Genomic DNA, 18697 nt, shown 5'->3' with positions numbered 1-18697 from the left:
GATAATCCGCTGGAGCAAGTGAAAAAAAAGGATACAAGGCAAACCGAAGCGAAGTGAAGCAATAAAAATTAAATGGGAGTACCAGGAAATAGGAAGAGCAGCCTGTCAAATGGGAAATATTATGTCCCCCCTTTGGATCAGATAACCCGAAGATGAAAGTGGAAATGGGATGACCTCACCTAGAGTCCAGCCAGAAGTTTACTTCTCTCCAACCCCTGGAGAATATTGCGCATACGCAATGTGCGAGGACGCCATTTGGGTGGGGAATTATGAAAGTGACCGCAGGAATTATGAATTTGTTTCCGACTCTCAGCCAATCGGAAAAGCACGCCCCCTCAGAGGTCAGCCAACCACAGGAAAGGCATTGTGAACCTGCGCTTATTGCATAAAGTTATGTGTGTATATATCATAAATCCATAACTTGCAATACACCCTCGCAGAGGGCAAAAAAGAAAAACCTACAAGGCTATCTGGTTGCTGGCTTCAAATTACAACCACAAACACAACGGAAATGAGGCGAAAGGGGGTGGTGGAAACAGCCCTTAGAACACACAAACGCACGCCACATACACACACACACCACCACCACCACCATATTTCGCTTAAGTCAACAAAAGAGGGGGAAAAGGCGGAAAAGGAAGCGATTTTTGGGGGTGAAATACTCGTAGCAAGTCGGGCGGCAGCACCCTCAATGCCACCCAATTATAACCGTATGGGTAAGTCTGTACGTCTGTGGGTGGAATGGGTGGCTTATTTGAGCTGTTCGCTTTGTTATTGTTTCATTTTTCTCGTTTTCCCTTCGACTTTTCTTCTATTTATATACGTGCCTGCGAGTGTGTTTGTATTTATGTGGGATATACTCGTACAGCCAAGACTCGCAAGATACTCGCACACGTACGCACGAGCATTGGGGCGAAGTTACTGCGATACGTGCAACATCATAAAAAGGACAAAACAATAACAATAAAAATCATATATACTCATGGACCCCACCACCCACTTTTACCAGCCTCCCTCCATCGCTGTGTGTATGTGGGTTTATATGAAAATAAACGAAAACCGTTAAGATATGAGCGTCCACAAGGAATACAGAATGGCCCTCCCCCATTTCATGCTTTCTTATATGGAATATGGACAGTCGATGGTCAATGCCTTCTGTAAAGTCTTAAATAAGTAAGTACGGGTATATTTTGAGAACTTTAAGTTATTATTTACTTTAATATCTGAAGTGACTTTTAATTCCTAATAAGAACCTCTAGTATGTCCTTTACAGATCACTAAGTAATCTAACCTACAGTTGGCATTTTCCTTGTGGCATTTGGCATGTCAGCGCCTCCGCGACTGGACTCCATCGATTTCCCTTAGCGGCAAATAAAAACACATTAGACCAGCTAAGAACCTCATTTATGAAGAGGAGGGGGAAGGGCGGTGGAGGCAGAAGAGAACCAAGGATACGACGTTGGCTGTTTGGCTTGATAAAATGCGTTAAAACGAAAATTAAGCAACACAATTAATGGACTCGCTTTATCATACAATTTTAATGGCTCAAATAAATTGGCCAGAACTAGCCCGGAGCACAGAATGGCCCAAGACGGAATCTAGAGCACTCACACACACACACACACTCCCTCTCGTGAGTAGATGTAAAAGTTTCTGTGTTTCTTTGTCTGCCATAAACACATTCCCACAAATGGATATACCATATATCAAGCTATATATGCTTATATATATTTGACTAGCTTCCATTTTCCCGATTCAATTTAGCCCTAAGCTTAATTAGTTTCAGGTTGCTATTTCATATCCAGTTCAAGTTTTATATCCCAGCTGATCTGGTGCCATTTAATGGAGTTATCTTTGGGGAAGACAAAGTTCCTTATTAGATTATGTTTACTATCTCAAAATAGATATCTGAAAGAAAGTACCTAGGCTAAACCGTTTTCGGTTTACTTGGCAAGCAATATCTTTTATAGGGCCAGAAACTACTTTCGGAACACGAAGTATATATCGCTCTCAATGCTAAGCAACACCCCAAACTGTTGAAGTATGACATCATATTTTAGGGTCCACCACTCCTCACCACCCCTGCACCAAGTCATCGCTCTGCCCAAAAGGAAAACCACACGACACGGCCTAAGCCCGGACTGGCCAACATTGTTATAAAAGTGCAAACAAACATGGCCGGCATGGGGTGGCCTATAGGGTGGCTGTAGGGCCGAAACCGAGAAGAGAATTTAGCTAAACTGGGCGGAGGCGACGTGAAACGAGTCCACAGCTTGACCAGAGCGAGGAGCTACGATTCAGGAGCACTGGCCGCAAAAATATTCGAGGAGGAAACGCGCAATTTTTATCCGGCACCACCCTCCAGAGATGCGAAAGGTACAACATTTGATTAGGGTACATTACCTTATACAATTACAAGTAATATTTTCATTATTAGGTATAGGTACAAGTTTCTGAACGTATATTATATAAAGGTTTTCTACCTATACTCGAATTTGTACCCAAATTCAACTACCTAAGTACTTAGCATCACTGTGCAAGCGAGAAAGTTAGATGGTGGAGAGAGCGAGCCAGGAAAGCGGGAAATTATGAAGCTGAAGATGTGGGTGGTGGGCGAAGAAGTTGCGGATGTGGGTGGGTGTCTTGGTCAATGGGTGGCTCGGCGGGTGGCCGAGTGTACAGGACACCGTCGACCTGAGCAAAGGACAACAGAATAACAAAAGGAGAAGCACAGCACACACACACTCACACACACTGGAAAAAAATGAGAAACCGTGTGGTCCGCTGGCTCGGCAAAATAAATCGCTGGACATAAAGGCCAGTGAGTGCAAGCGAGACAGAAGAAGGGCCAGAAGACGAAAGTTTCAGGACCCGAAGTGGAAAAGAGAGGGCAAAGACGAGCTGGGCAAGATAGAAAGAGAGGCAGCGAGCGCCAACAGGAATAAAAAATTGAATGAAATATTTTTATAACCACACACACACACATACAGGAAATAGAGGGAAAAAATATAGAGCAAGAGAGAGAGAGATGGCAAAGAGAAAGAGGGAGAGAACGAGACGGGTAGCTGAAGGATATTGATGGGGCGCAACAGTAAAAGGAAGCCATGGAAAAAAGAAACGCCAACTTGCTTATCAAATATGAAGGAACCGAAAGTGGGTCGAGGTTTTGGGTGGTGGGGCGGTTGGGCGGTTTGGCGCTGGGCGTTGGCATCATAAAAGCCATGAGCTCACCTGGGGTAGTTGGGTCGAAAGTTTTATGGATGCCCGATGCCACGACAGGTGGTCAGAGCACGCCCACCAAGCCACTGGCCCCTTTCCCGTCACCCTGTCTCTTACATATTTTTCTCGGGTTTTTCCGTTTTTTTTTTTTTGTTTTGTAGTCATAAAAAGCAGGGTGCAAGGAGGATCGAATGGGAGCTGGCACACGTGCGGATAATAAAAAATGTTTTACTTTTCAATCGACCAATAATATGGCGTTCAATGGACAGGCCAAACGTGCTAAACCCAAACAAAGGACCACCACTCCCTTAGCCCAAGCTCCTGGAGCTCCAGGATGCGATACACAAGCACACACACACACTCACGTACGTAGTTCAATCATCGTTAAAAAGAATTTCATTTTGAAAAATGCCAGAACTTCAATAAATTATATTGCTTCTGGACCACAGAAAGGCAACCAGAAGAGGCGGCGGGGTCAAAAGTTAGGAGGGGGTTGGCTGGCTGGTGGTCGTGGAGGGTTGTGGCCTGGACCAGCTTCGCTATCATAACCACAATACAAAGAAATTGGGTGGGCAAACAACAACAACCAGCAAATACAACAAAAAATAGAAGAAAAAGCATCCGCCGTTGGTATCCGTAAGATACTCGGGTGCGGACAGGTGAATCAGGTCATCGGGGCCGCTGGGAATGGGCAGGAGGATGAGACCCGGAGCCAATGGCATTCTATAGCGTCAGCGTCTCCAGCTGCCCGCTCGATGGTTATTGGTTCGCGTTGCAGTAATATAATATACACACACACACACACCCAACCACCCACACACAGACCCGTGGATATGTGAAATAAAAATTGTGAAATGAAAGGAAAAAGCGGAAAATGCTGAGAAAAAACTGAACTGAAGAAGCCATAGAAAACTATTGGAAATGCGCGGACTGAGAGGGCAGATTTTAACTCAACTTTGTTGCAACGCGACATTTTTTTTTCGGTATGCCCCCGAGGCTGAATAAGTGGTGGGTGGGCGAATGTGGGTGGACGCCATTGTCATAATGACGCGCATTCCTGTGCACTTGGCTGTGGATTGCAGGATCCCTTTCTGCCAGCTCGCCATTCGCTAATTAAGTCATGGCATGTCCTTTCGTCCAACCAAAGACACTGAAAGTAATTTTAGTTTATAATTTATGAAAACAGAGGTAGTTTTTAATAAAATTATATAGTATAGATTAGTTTTATCTGAATGGTGGATTGGCCAATGTTACGCAAATTTGTTTATAGGTAGAAACCATCTAAAAGGAGCTCCTATTGCACTTGTTCCTTGATATGGATTTCCATAACGAAAGTTTGGATAAAAACATTTTACTAAACATCGCTCAGCTGAAATGATATGACAAGTGAGAAATCCCCCGCAGCCCACTAGAGATGCGTATGTAAATTCCCCAGAAGCTAATCAGGCAAGCCTAACGAAATTTGCTTTGAAAATCCGTCAAAGTCACAGGCTTTTGGCCCGCGGCAGCCATCGCAGGCCATTAGCCTATAAAAGCGCCCACACATGTTAGCCGAAAGTCCTCGAGGCGCACTCCGCCTGTTGTCATCGCTATCGGTATCCACAGGAGTATCAGCATCATCATCATTTCACAAGCCAGGACGAAGGGAACTGAGATGCAAACTCGGATATATACAAGTCAAATTTGGCTTTATTTTACTAAGCAGATGTCTTTTATTAGGGCAAAGTTTGAATCGAAAGGTTCAAGATTAGAACTTCCTTTAAGTATGACAAGAAATTTTATATTTTAGGGTCCCATTCTTTACATTAATAAAACCTTTTTGTTAACTTTCCAAAAATAAGAGTTTCTTTTTATAGCTATTTTTACCCTTTCTAAATTGTTGCCAACACTGTTGTTAACAAAAGGGGAAATCTGATACTGGCCCGAAAAACGCGTCAAACTTTGGCAGCCGCTGGCTGACTGGAGGGGTATGGATTTCTAAAAAATGTGTTGCATGTTTATTTGAAAAATCGCTAAAGGATAACTAAAGGATTCCCCTAAGGGTATTTCGCAAGCTCGAGTGATTTGTTTGCGAATTTACATATATATACACACACCCGTCGACTCCATACCCCCGAACTCCCAGGGTGTTTTCCAACTCGTTGAACAGCTCCCCGCTTTCTTGGCTTTCTTCGCAACTTACACCACTCAATATACGCTGAGGCAATAATTTTGCATAACGAATAAGTTGAATAAGTAAAAGTATCCAAATTGAATCAGTGCAGAATGGAATCCGCCCAGGGAGTGGAGCACAGGCAGGTGGCGGTGGTGTTAAGTGGCAAATTCAATTTCGCTGGCAGTTTACAGCTCCAAGTTGACATTTATGAGACGCCGCCATTTTTGTGGCGGTTTTCAGACACTGCCACATATCGATTTCCAGCTATTGTCGTGGGCGGAGAGGCATGAGCAGTCCCCAAATGGCTACATCATTAACTAACCTGCCCCGGAGTCGGTAAATAATGTAATTTATGAATTACAATTAAAAATGCGCCAAGGGCAGAGGGCAGAGAGCCAGGCCACATGTGTCCGCCCTTTTCGGGGGGTGCTTACCCTCGGCTATCGTTGTCTGGCCATTTTTGTGCTTTGCTCATCAGTCCTGATCCTGTTCCTGGCCCCTTTTCCACTCCTTGCAACTGTAATAAAACTCCCCATTTGGTCATTTGGCAATTATCCCGATAAATTAGCAGCCGGACAATGGCACAGCAGCGTCGCGTCGCCATCCAACCACCCACACTGACCCTCCACGTCCTCTTTTATTTTTGGGAAATGAACAAGGGTTGGCCCAATGGGTAAGTTAAGTCTTCGAATTACGATTTCAATTGCGTGGCCGATTTTATGCGGTTTAACCTAGCTATAATACCTGTATCTAAGTTGGCATGGATGAGAGCGGTTGCAATTCTCAATAATATGCCAGATCTTGTTAAATGCATACTTTTATTAAGATCTTGGTAAATATTTTTATGACTATTCCCGTAAAAATCGCTACCAAATATACTTTTTTACCCATTGGTCAGTTTTTGCTGGCAACACATTTCAGGTGTGAAAAATCGGCTTTTCAGGTTAACAAAATCAACTTGGTAACGAATTAAAGCGAACCGAAAAGCGAGCGGCCAGCAAAAACAGGCACAAGTGCAAACAGAAGTTGGGTTGGGGGTGGAGTATAGGGGCTTTGGAAAAATGCAAAATAAACGAAGGGCTGGCAAAAACGAAGCCACCGAGCGTGTAAAAGGCCTCGCAAACTCAATCAATCAACGGATGGTATAAAGCGCGTATACGCAGTGTTGTCCATGCCAAAGTAACAAATGAACACACACCAGCGCATAGCCCACACACACATGCATGAGTGTGTAGCACACAAACACAGACTCATACACACACAGACTCAGGTTGTTAGCCGCTTGTTTCGCACTGCTTGCCAAATACCACAAAATCTATTTCGATTCGCAATCAAAATCCCAAATTCCATTTGTACTATGACGAGTCCGGACTATGGCGTACGGGCTTTGGACTACGACTGCCACTACAGCCGTACGGACTGTTTGTGCGTATGTGCATGTGTGTGTGTGGGAGTAGGCCGGAGATTGGTAGAGACTGCGATTGGGAAATCGTGGCCAACTTGTGCTTGAGTGCTTTCGTTTGTATTTAGTGGTGGACTTAAAAATACAGAGGGCTCCCCGTTCCACTACCCCTTTTGCTCTAAGCTCCTAGTTTCACCTCCCCCTAAAAGCGGGACTCCCACAAAGGCCGTGGCCACAAACGCATCCGGCGCTGACGTTGAACGATGAGTCGCCGCTGAATGCCGAACAGTCTATGCCTATTTCCATGTCCTGTTCATGTAGCCAAACACTGGAAATAATACTTGATTATAATTATTTCTCTGACAAACCTTGCTGAGTTTAAATCACTAAGTGAGACTAAAACTTTGCTACAAAAATATATAGTTTCTTCCTGAAAGGAGATTTTTGGCATTATAAAGAATATTACTTTCTTTGACTTTTCCCAGTGCATTCGTTTGCGATCTGCCCCTGCCCCACCCTCCGCCAGTTGTCCATTCAGCTGCCATGTTTTCCAATTTTCGGCGCACTGCGTTGCATTCAGATTCGTTCAGATGCAACAGCAGTAGAACAACAGCAACAAACGTCGCTCGCTTTTCCCGAAATTTAGTCATTGTTCGCGAAATTGCTTATAAACGCGGCCCTCGCCGACGACTCCCCTGCCATTTCCCCAGTTTTCCGGGGCCACCCAATCTGACCTGCCATGTCGACGCTTTAGTTAGGCCAAATGCAGATGGAAGGGAGTGAGTGCAGCTGATTGCAACTCTTTGGCTTTGGCTTTGGCGGTTGGACAACCGCAGCGGGCCGCTTTTTGATCGTCCGCCGCCCAAGTAAAAATATTATTACACTCTCGCGGCCCCTCGTAAAAGGGGTTTTCCCAGTGGGCCAGCACACAACGCAGAGTAAAACCGTCTTCCTCCTATAAAATCATCCCGAATTTATTTGACGGAAAATGCTGCAAAATTAACAAAACGATTGAGTGGAAACACCGCTAAAAGCTCTAACAAAACTTGGCCTAAATGGTCGGGGAAGTAATGTATTATGGTAAAAAGGTTGAGTGGGCATATATTGGGAGAGGAAAAGTCTGTTATCGTCATGGCTATCAATGTATAAGTCTTACTAGTTTATAAATCTTATGTTCAAAGATCAAAGATCGTTTCAGTTATAAGCATAATTTTGATTTTAATAGGTTTACATTAATAAATATCCTAACAGTTTAAAGTTGCATAAAGATTGGAATATATATTACAACTAATATATTTTTACATTATTTGCAAAGAAGTTTTTGATTTGGCTTGTATTACCCCTCGGCAGTAATTGGTAATCCTACACTTGGCTTCTTTTCCTTGGCAGACTCTTGCGGCTGCACCAGCGCCTTAGTTGGTAGAAGGTGCTTCAGGGGTTCTAGTATCCGTGTCTGGTCGAAATAGGTGAGCTGCTGCTGCTCCAGCTGAAGCAGGCTAATCCCCAAGTGAACGGTCAGCGACTGCGGAGGGAAGACGCCGTGGACGCAACGCTGAACATAGGGAACCAGATCATAGGCCAAGCATGAGCAGAGCCGAATAAACGCCTCGCGTTCACTGCCGGCGAAAGCCTGCTGTTCCTGCCGATAGAAGGCAAGGACTCGTTGGGCGGCCAGTTGCAGAGAGTGCTGCAGGCACCGAGTCACATCCGTGGCCAAAGCCAAGGGAGCACACAATCGTAGATCGTTTAAAGCACTCAAATAACCATTGCACAAAGCGGCTAGGGGATAGAAATCCAACAGAGTTTCCGGCGGAGCAAAGGACTCCTGCTCAGGATCCACCTGCTTACGAGCGTGCGAGTGCAGCGCCACCTTGTTAATCAGCGTGAATCTCTCAAGCTCCCGATCGAACTGTTCATTCACTTGCTCTACACTGGTCTCAAAGCGTCGTCGAATTACTCCCACGAAAATGGGTGCCATGAGGGCACGAAAGTCGGCACCCACACGACTGAAGGATAGCCCAAAGTACATGCACTGACCCAGAACTGTCTCCACGGAGCCCACTCCGAGTTGTAGATCTCGCTCCAGAGTCTTTAGGAAGTCGTCGATCTGAAGGAGCACGCAGAAATAACATTATTTATATATTAATAAGTAAGCCGAGGAGTTCAAACCTTATTGTGCAGCCACGCCTGGAAAAGTCGATCTCCATTGCAGCTGACCCCCTGCAAAGGCCTTAAAGAGCTTTGAGATTTCAAGGAGCCCTCCTCTTCCGGAAAAATAGCCCGGTACTGGGTGATGATGTTAAACAGGTTAATACGCGTGATTTCAATAGTTTTGGATAGGTGTTGCTGGGCTGTGGAGAAAAAGAAAATAATTTTGATGTTCTTCAATTCGTATACAAGTCCATTGCCAACGAACCATCTCCAGTGGGTATGGCCTCCAGGCATGAAGTCAGCCAGGCGTCCCTTGCCTGCAGAAACTTCAGCCGTAGCTCGTTGTCCCCGAAGGCCTGCATCCGGCGCAGATAGCCCACAATCTGCAAGCACTTGGGCAGCTGAAGATCCGTTCGCAACTGTGCCACCAACTGCACCAGCATGGTGTGCCAGAGGGCTTCAACCGAGCGGACAATGCTCTGTAAAGGATAAGCTAATATTACGAAGAAAAGAAATCGCAAGAAGAACTCACTGTGACGACTGGAATGTGCCCCTGGTGCTGACCCAAGCGGGTGGCATATGCGGCTAGTTCTAGGGCCTCCTCGTAGCGACCTTCGCGGATGCAGCGTTCCATGAGTTGCGGCAGTTCAAGCACCTCCAGTAACTGAGCGTTCTTTTGCAAAGTGATGGAATTCAGACGCCTTTGCTCATTCAGTTCGGCAGAGTCCTGCAAGAATCGTTCGCACTGAACACTGAGGTCTGGAAGCTTGCCCACCAGCGTGTCCAGTTGCTGCTCCGAGCGGAGGAACTCACTGAAGATCGAACGTGAGTTTTCAGCCGTCGTGATGAAGGTTCTGTAATTGGAGATGGCCAGGTCCTGGGTCTGCTCTAGGATGCTGCGCGTTTCGTCTGCCAATCGAGTCTGCTCCTTTTTCAACTGTTCCACCTTGCAAGTGCCCAATTTGGCCAGATAATTGTCCAACTCCGGATTGCCACGCAGATTGTCTGGCGGGGACACAGAACATTAGTTATCTGGTCTTCTTACTCATTCTCAGATTCAAACTCACCTGGCACTCCGTCCGGAAATATTAACTTCAACACTCTCTCGTTCTCCAAGTCCATTTTGTCCGGAAAATCCATTGGTTTTTGGTTAAAATTCCGAAAAAAATAAACTTATATTTGTTGTCGCTTCACTACGCTAAACAGCTGATATGTCGATGGGTCAGAAAAAGCAGACCACTTGGCCACACTATTTACCACCAGAATCACCCTGTGGATTTTGGTCTGACAAAAGATAACTAATATACCACTCAACTAACGTATTTTAAAATTTAAATCTTATTGTAACTGTTTTGATTTAAAATGTAACCTTTATTTATACTTTTCAGTTAAATATTTTTTAACTTTCGGCTAAGTCCCGGTAGTTGTAATCCGGGTAATTCTGCAACTTGTCAATGATCCAGGGCATGAAGAGGGAGACGTTTGTGTTGAAGGCGCCGCCCTGCATTCCGCATGCATAGTTTCCGTGGGAAATGATACCGAATTGGGTGCTTTGCGAGACCACCGGACCACCGGAGTCTCCCCGGCACGAGTCCACGATGCGGCTGGTGGTGCAAAAGAACATGCCGTCGGTGTGGTAGGCACACGGTCTGTTATTCACAATTATCTCCTGAAGGCTTTTAGAGTGAGTACCAAGCTCAGTGGTTCCCCATCCATATGCAAAATATGTTTGGCCTGGTAACGAGGTGAAGGGATGCATCCTGCTATCTACAGGTAGACATACAGGCAGTATTGGTCCTAGGAGTTAAATGTGCAATTTCCGTTATCTTCTACTTAACTAATCTTATAGAGATTTGTATATTATAAGGACTCACCTCTGTTATCTACCAAGCCGTCGAGTTTGAGCAGTGCAACGTCATTAATCTGCTCGCTCCAGCTAAATTCTTCGTGCACAAATCTTCGCTCGATTCCAAAGTTCTTCATGCAGCTACTCGGGGATGTAATTTGGCTGGCTCCAAGGCAAACCTTTAACCTTTTAACATATACAGTTAGATCGAATTAGATGTATGTATATACAATCCCATACTCATGTTTTCTGGGACACATCTCCAAGCAGTGCGCAGCGGTAAGGATGAAATCTAAGTAGAGAAAGAAAGGTCCGCTGATAACTGAGATCTATGGTTACAGATTAAACATTCTTACTTCGGGTCACCAGACTGCCACCACATCGGCACTCGTTGAGGTCATCTGGCAGATAAAGTAAGGCCATATAAGGAGCAAAATTCCACGATACATTCTGTCCACCGTGCATATACTGCCTGTTATGCATATCACAATTATATTTGAGATTCATCAAGGTCGTGATACGAGCGGCGCTAAAGGATCCGGTTGCAGGCGCAGGATTTAGGAAAAGAATCCCCCAGATCAAAGCACATTGAAAGCAAGTCTTGATCATGTCGTAAACAAAGATTGACGGCGAGTGTGAATCTCTCTTACAGTCGTAGCGACTATATATGCTCTTGTGAATTTTGAATTTCATGGAAATGGGAGATAAGAGTGGGCCGTTGATCGCAAAACAAAAGTGAATTAATCTTTGAAGTATTTATTTATATTCATGAGTGCATTGAAATTACTTCATTCTGCTGCTAGAATATTTATTTTAAAGTTAACAGAGTTAACAAATTAAGAGGTACTGTTCGTCGCAGCTCTAGTTTTTATTAAGAATAATCTTTATTAAAATTCTAAGGTTAGAGGCAACCTGTAATCTCTGTAGTCATCAATCACCAATGGATGGACAGCTTGTCGACGATCCATGGCATGAAGTAGGAGACATTTGTGTTGAAGGCGCCGCCCGCCACTCCACATGCACCAGGATATCTACCGTGGGCTATGATACCAAACTGTGTCCGGTCCACGACCAACGGACCACCAGAATCTCCTTGGCACGAGTCCACGATGTGGCTGCTGGTGCAGAAGTACATTCCATCGGTGTCATAAGCGCACGGCGTCTCCTTTACTATGATCATCTGAAGGGTCCTAGAGTGAACTCTAAGCTCAGTGGTTCCCCAGCCATAGGCCATAAAGGTTACCTCCGGAACTGCGTAGAAGTCATTCAATGCGCTGCTTATAGGCAGACAAACCGGCTCGATTGGTCCTAAGACATGAATTTTTTGTTACCAAAAATTATGCAATAAGTACTTATACTAACCTTTGCTATTCACGATCCCGTCGAGTTTAAGCAGAGCAATATCATTCACCTGCTCGCTCCAGCTGAATTCTTCGTGCACAACGCGTTGCTCGATTCCGAAGTTCTTCAGGCAGCTGCTCGATGAGGTTATCAGGCTAGCTCCAAAGCAAACTCTTAACCTGATTAGGAATCCCAAAATATAGTTTAACGAAAGGCTTCATCGCATTTCATTTCACTTACTCATTTCTTCTTGGACACATCTCCAAGCAGTGTGCAGCGGTTAGAACAAATCCTAAGTTAAGGAAAAGTTATATAACATCACTATATTTAAGGTTTCTTACTTGGAGTGACCAGAGTGGCACCACAGCGACATTGGTTGAGGTCATCTGGCAGATAGAGTAAGGCCACCCAAGGTGATGCCCTCCAATCCACATCCCGTCCACCATGCAAAAACATCTTCCTCCGCAAAAGGCAATTGTATTCGAGATTCATCAAGGTGTTGTTGACAGCTGCGTTGAAAGATCCATTGGCAGGCGGGGAGAAGATCACCAGAATCCCCAAAATTAGATAGTTTAGGAAGCAAGTGATGATCATGATTAGAACAGAGATCGACGACGACTGTAAGCCGATATTATAGCTTTCTCGGCTATATACGAGTATACGCTTACCCCTTATCACCTTGTAAAATGCGAAATTCCTATGAATGAGAGATAACGCAAGGCCTTTGATCACAAAAACTAAAAGATTTCGTTTTTTATTTAATTCATTTGAATTAGTTAATGGAAATTAAATGTAAAAATCATGAAAAGATAAGATTAACTTGATTGAGTATTTTGTTTACATTTTGGACTTAGCTTTCCTGTGACTACAATTTTCCGCCTTGTATATATTCTCTTTTTAAACTTCTTACCCTTTCGATACGCACTTTACTTTCCTGTAGCCCAGACCCCCGATCAAATCGTTCAACTGGAGTGAACCTGCTTCTCAGGCGCAACCGCAGAGGCAGTTATTGTTTTTGCACTTTCACTTGCTCTGACCCAAATAACGAAAAGAGTTTTGGGCACCTCTAAAAGGGTAAGCCAAAGCTTTTACTAAAACAGAGACAGTTTAATAAATGTTAATTTATTATTTACAATTTAATCTTGCCAACCATAAATTCGATCAACAAATATGTATTTTTTATGATTTCTGGGTAAACCCATTACCTTTTCCACATATTTCGCAATCGCAATTATTTGGCAATCGCCGAGGAAAACCAGTTTTTGCTTTGACGGTCAGGAAAGGGAGCCGGCTGGGGACGTAAAAGTCCATCAGCGACCACCCACTCTACTGGTGGACACGAACTCTCTCCACCATGAAGTCAGCCAGGCGTCCCTTGCCTGCAGAAACTTCAGCCGCAGCTCGTTGTCTCCGAAGGCCTGCATCCGGCGCAGATAGCCTACAATCTGCAAGCACTTGGGCAGCTGAGGATCCGTTCGCAACTGTGCCACCAACTGCACCAGCATGGTGTGCCAGAGGGCTTCAACCGAGCGGACAATGCTCTGTAAAGGATAAGCTAATATTACGAAGAAAAGAAATCGCAAGAAGAACTCACTGTGACGACGGGAATGTGCCCCTGGTGTTGACCCAAGCGGGTGGCATATGCGGCTAGTTCTATGGCCTCCTCGTAGCAACCTTCGCGGATGCAGCGTTCCATGAGTTGCGGCAGTTCAAGCACCTCCAGTAACTGAGCGTTCTTTTGCAAAGTGATGGAATTCAGACGTCTTTGCTCATTCAGTTCGGCAGAGTCCTGCAAGAATCGTTCGCACTGAACACTGAGGTCTGGAAGCTTGCCCACCAGCGTGTCCAGTTGCTGCTCCGAGCGGAGGAACTCACTGAAGATCGAACGTGAGTTTTCAGCCGTCGTGATGAAGGTTCTGTAATTGGAGATGGCCAGGTCCTGGGTCTGCTCTAGGATGCTGCGCGTTTCGTCTGCCAATCGCGTCTGCTCCTTTTTCAACTGTTCCACCTTGCAAGTGCCCAATTTGGCCAGATAATTGTCCAACTCCGGATTGCCACGCAGATTGTCTGGCGGGGACACAGAACATTAGTTTTCTGGTCTTCTTACTCATTCTCAGATTCAAACTCACCTGGCACTCCGTCCGGAAATATTAACTTCAACACTCTCTCGTTCTCCAAGTCCATTTTGTCCGGAAAATCCATTGGTTTTTGGTTAAAATTCCGAAAAAATAAACTTATATTTGTTGTCGCTTCACTACGATAAACAGCTGTGACGATGGGTCAAGAAAAACAGACCACTTGGCCACACTAATTTACCACCAGAATCACCCTGTGGATTTTGGTCTGACAAAAGATAACTAATATACCACTTAACTAACGTATTTTCAAATTTAAATCTTATTGTAACTGTTTTGATTTAAAATGTAACCTTTATTTATACTTTTCAGTTAAATATTTATTAACTTTCGCTAAAATCCCGGTAGTTGTAATCCGGGTAATTCTGCAACTTGTCCATGATCCAGGGCATGAAGAGGGATACGTTTGTGTTGAAGGCGCCGCCCTGCATTCCGCATGCATAGTTTCCGTGGGAAATGATACCGAATTGGGTGCTTTGCGAGACCACCGGACCACCGGAGTCTCCCCGGCACGAGTCCACGATGCGGCTGGTGGTGCAAAAGAACATGCCGTCGGTGTGGTAGGCACACGGCCTGTTATTCACCATAATCTCCTGAAGGCTTTTAGAGTGAGTACCAAGCTCAGTGGTTCCCCATCCATATGCAAAATATGGTTGGCCTGGAAACGAGGTGAAGGAATGCATCCTGCTATCTACAGGTAGACATACAGGCAGTATTGGTCCTAGGAGTTGAATGTGCAATTACCATTATCTTCTACTTATCTTATCTTATAGAGATTTGTATATTATAAGGACTCACCTCTGTTATCTACCAAGCCGTCGAGTTTGAGCAGTGCAATGTCATTAATCTGCTCGCTCCAGCTGAATTCTTCGTGCACAAATCTTTGTTCGATTCCAAAGTTCTTCATGCAGCTACTCGGGGATGTAATTTGGCTGGCTCCAAGGCAAACCTTTAACCTTTTAACGAATACAGTTAGATCGAATTAGATGTATGTATATACAATCCCATACTCATGTTTTCTGGGACACATCTCCAAGCAGTGCGCAGCGGTAAGGATGAAATCTAAGTAGAGAAAGAAAGGTCCGCTGATAACTGAGATCTATGGTTACAGATTAAACATTCTTACTTCGGGTCACCAGACTGCCACCACATCGGCACTCGTTGAGGTCATCTGGCAGATAAAGTAAGGCCATATAAGGAGCAAAATTCCACGATACATTCTGTCCACCGTGCATATACTGCCTGTTATGCATATCACAATTATATTTGAGATTCATCAAGGTCGTGATACGAGCGGCGCTAAAGGATCCGGTTGCAGGCGGAGGATTTAGGACAAGAATCCCCCAGATCAAAGCACATCGGAGGTAAGTCTTGATCATGTCGTAAACAAAGATTGACGGCGAGTGTGAACATCTCTTACAATCGTATCGACTATATATGCTCTTGTGAATTTCGAATTTCCTGAAAATCGGAGATAAGAGTGGGTCGTTGATCGCAAAAAAAAAGGTGAATTAATCTTTGAAATACTTATTTATATTCATGAGTGCATTGAAATTTCTTCATTCTGCTAGCATATTTATTTTAAAGTTAACAGAGTTAATAAATTAAGAGGTACTGTTCGTCGCAGCTCTAGTTTTTATTAAGATTAATCTTTATTAAAATTCTAAGGTTAGAGGCAACCTGTAATCTCTGTAGTCATCAATCACCAGTGGATGGACAGCTTGTCGACGATCCACGGCATGAAGAAGGAGACATTTGTGTTGAAGGCGCCGCCCGCCACTCCACATGCACCAGGATATCTACCGTGGGCGATGATACCAAACTGTGTCCGGTCCACGACCAACGGACCACCAGAATCTCCGTGGCACGAGTCCACGATGTGGCTGCTGGTGCAGAAGTACATTCCATCGGTGTCATAAGCGCACGGCGTCTCCCTTACTATGATCCTCTGAAGGGTCCTGGAGTGAACTCTAAGCTCAGTGGTTCCCCAGCCATAGGCCATAAAGGTTACCTCCGGAACTACATAGAAGTCATTCAATGCGCTGCTTATAGGCAGACAAACCGGCTCGATTGGTCCTAAGATATGAATTTTTTGTTACCAAAAATTATGGAATAAGGACTAATACTTACCTTTGCTATTAACGATCCCGTCGAGTTTAAGCAGAGCAATATCATTCACCTGCTCGCTCCAGCTGAATTCTTCGTGCACAACGCGTTGCTCGATTCCGAAGTTCTTCAGGCAGCTGCTCGATGAGGTTATAAGGCTAGCTCCAAAGCAAACTCTTAACCTGATTAGGAATTCCAAAATATAATTTAACAAAAGGTTATCATCATATTTCATTTCACTTACTCATTTCTTCTTGGACACATCTCCAAGCAGTGCGCAGCGGTTAGAACAAATCCTAAGTTAAGGAAAGGTTATATAACATCACTATATTTAAGGTTTCTTACTCGGAGTGACCAGAGTTGCACCACAGCGACACTGGTTGAGGTCATCTGGCAGATAGAGTAAGGCCACCCAAGGCGATGCTCTCCAATTCACATCCCGTCCACCATGCAAAAACAACTTCCTCCGCAAAAGGCAATTGTATTCGAGATTCATCAAGGTGTTGTTGACAGCTGCGTTGAAGGATCCATTGGCAGGCGGGGAGTATATCACCAGAATCCCCAAGATTAGGTAGTTTAGGAAGCAAGTGATGATCATGATTAGAACAGAGATCGACGACGACTGTAAGCCGATATTATAGCTTTCTCGGCTATATACGAGTATACGCTTACCCCTTATCACCTTGTAAAATGCGAAATTCCTATGAATGAGAGATAACGTAAGGCCTTTGATCACAAAAACTAATAGATTTCGTTTGTTTTTTATTTAATTCAATTGAATTAGTTAATGGAAATGAAATGTAAAAATCATGAAAAGTTAAGATTAACTTGATTAAGTATTTTGTTTACATTTTGGACTTAGCTGTCCTGTGACTACAATTTTCCGCCTTTTTAATAAAGGTTTTAATTCTCTTTTTAAACTTCTTACCATTTCGATACGCACTTTACTTTCCGGTAGCCCAGACCCCCGATCAAATCGTTCAACTGGAGTGAACCTGCTTCTCAGGCGCAACCGCAGAGGTGGTTATTGTTTTTGCACTTTCACTTGCTCTGACCCAAATAACGAAAAGAGTTTTGGGCACCTCTAAAAAAGTAAGCCGAAGCATTTACTAAAACAGAGACAGTTTAATAAATGTTAATTTATTATTTACAATTTAATCTTGCCAACCATAAATTCGATCAACAAATATGTATTTTTTATGATTTCTGGGTAAACCCATTACCTTTTCCACATATTTCGCAATCGCAATTATTTGGCAATCGCCGAGGAAAACCAGTTTTTGCTTTGACGGTCAGGAAAGGGAGCCGGCTGGGGACGTAAAAGTCCATCAGCGACCACCCACTCCACTGGTGGACCCGAACTCTCTCCACCGACCCACCCACCGCCGCAGCACCTTAGCTACCTGGTGGCGCAATTCTTACTCAATGGGAATCTTCGTAGCCAATAAAAAACGGACGATGAGGAACTGCAGTAATACAATATTGTTCGTGTGGCGTCTTGTGGGCGGAGATGGGACCCTGGTGGGCGGTGGGCAGAAACGAGGGGCGGGCGAGGACATAATAAACACACAACGATAATTAAACTGCTGTTAGCCTGGCCGACAGACCGCTTTCAACAGTTCGTAGATGGTAGCGAGGGTCGACTCAGGATAATGCAAAAAATCGAACGCATAAACTAGAATATATTAAATAAATTAATAAATAATATATTTTGTTCTTACAAATTTCTTACTAAAATGTGGCATTATCGATATGTATTTAGAAAAAGTGACATGTTTTCCTGAAATCTGCTGACAAACTGCTCAGTCAACCCTCGCTAAACGCAGCGCCTGCAATCAAGTCCCAAAGATGCGCGCCAAAACAAGCTCTGTTCTCGGAGCGGTGTCTAATCCTCGACTTCGGCCGCAAATGAATCAAAACAAAGACCGGGCAACAACAACTGTTCGGGTCCACCACTGACCTACTAAGAAGACTGCGAGACGCACCATCCGCTTGGAGCACTACGAGAACCGGGGGCTCCAGCTCTCGAGCTCCCGAAGACTGTCTTCGGGTTCTTCGTTGCGTGTGGCGCTTTTTCTTCGTCGGTTCGGTCGCTACTCCTCTGCTTTCTGGCTCTTTTTCACTTTGATTTTTTCTGCCTTTTTGCGCTGGGTCGTTTTTCAGCGTTTGTCGACGAATAATAAATAAGAAAAAGTTTTCCTGCAAAAGCAAACCAAAAAGCAAAAACAAAAGCAAGCCGAACCGTAAAAATAAAAAGCGTTTTCGCTGGCGCAGAGCTGAGATCCATTGATCGATCGTAGTGTATCTCTCTCTTTCTCTGTCTGCCTCTCTGCACTGGAAAT

The 18697-nt window shown here is 44.4% G+C and overlaps 6 protein-coding genes across 6 annotated transcripts; all 6 read right to left on the bottom strand.

Moving 5' to 3' along the window:
• Nucleotides 1-8029: 8029 nt before the first annotated feature.
• On the bottom strand, nt 8030-10130 carry LOC108112457 (conserved oligomeric Golgi complex subunit 8). The gene is made up of 5 exons (XM_017222313.2): nt 9995-10130; nt 9460-9932; nt 9193-9406; nt 8946-9127; nt 8030-8883 (listed from the first exon to the last, which is right to left on the bottom strand). Exons 1-5 carry the CDS (start codon nt 10065-10067, stop codon nt 8113-8115), a joined length of 1713 nt encoding a protein of 570 aa, XP_017077802.2. The 5' UTR covers nt 10068-10130; the 3' UTR covers nt 8030-8112.
• A 196-nt stretch (nt 10131-10326) lies between these two features.
• On the bottom strand, nt 10327-11382 carry LOC121530263 (granzyme B(G,H)-like). The gene is made up of 4 exons (XM_041819095.1): nt 11130-11382; nt 11014-11065; nt 10802-10959; nt 10327-10694 (listed from the first exon to the last, which is right to left on the bottom strand). The coding sequence occupies exons 1-4, from the start codon at nt 11380-11382 to the stop codon at nt 10327-10329; spliced, it is 831 nt and encodes a 276-aa protein (XP_041675029.1).
• Nucleotides 11383-11638: 256 nt separating this feature from the next.
• Nucleotides 11639-12708, bottom strand: LOC108111285 (serine protease grass-like). The gene is made up of 4 exons (XM_017220677.2): nt 12456-12708; nt 12355-12406; nt 12136-12293; nt 11639-12081 (listed from the first exon to the last, which is right to left on the bottom strand). Exons 1-4 carry the CDS (start codon nt 12706-12708, stop codon nt 11708-11710), a joined length of 837 nt encoding a protein of 278 aa, XP_017076166.2. The 3' UTR covers nt 11639-11707.
• Nucleotides 12709-13823: 1115 nt separating this feature from the next.
• Nucleotides 13824-14337, bottom strand: LOC121530262 (conserved oligomeric Golgi complex subunit 8-like). Its single transcript, XM_041819094.1, has 3 exons — nt 14244-14337; nt 13876-14181; nt 13824-13840 (listed from the first exon to the last, which is right to left on the bottom strand). Exons 1-3 carry the CDS (start codon nt 14314-14316, stop codon nt 13824-13826), a joined length of 396 nt encoding a protein of 131 aa, XP_041675028.1. The 5' UTR covers nt 14317-14337.
• A 235-nt stretch (nt 14338-14572) lies between these two features.
• On the bottom strand, nt 14573-15628 carry LOC108111622 (chymotrypsin-2-like). Its single transcript, XM_017221158.2, has 4 exons — nt 15376-15628; nt 15260-15311; nt 15048-15205; nt 14573-14970 (listed from the first exon to the last, which is right to left on the bottom strand). The coding sequence occupies exons 1-4, from the start codon at nt 15626-15628 to the stop codon at nt 14573-14575; spliced, it is 861 nt and encodes a 286-aa protein (XP_017076647.2).
• A 323-nt stretch (nt 15629-15951) lies between these two features.
• LOC121530261 (serine protease grass-like) lies at nt 15952-16953 on the bottom strand. The gene is made up of 4 exons (XM_041819093.1): nt 16701-16953; nt 16600-16651; nt 16380-16537; nt 15952-16325 (listed from the first exon to the last, which is right to left on the bottom strand). The coding sequence occupies exons 1-4, from the start codon at nt 16951-16953 to the stop codon at nt 15952-15954; spliced, it is 837 nt and encodes a 278-aa protein (XP_041675027.1).
• Between the last annotated feature and the right edge of the window lie 1744 nt (nt 16954-18697).

The sequence above is a fragment of the Drosophila eugracilis genome, unplaced genomic scaffold, assembly GCF_018153835.1.
Source record: "Drosophila eugracilis isolate 14026-0451.02 unplaced genomic scaffold, ASM1815383v1 contig_445, whole genome shotgun sequence".
Lineage (NCBI taxonomy): Eukaryota > Metazoa > Arthropoda > Insecta > Diptera > Drosophilidae > Drosophila > Drosophila eugracilis.
Note: the sequence above shows the minus strand (reverse complement) of the source record. Positions and strands in the feature narration are given on the sequence as shown.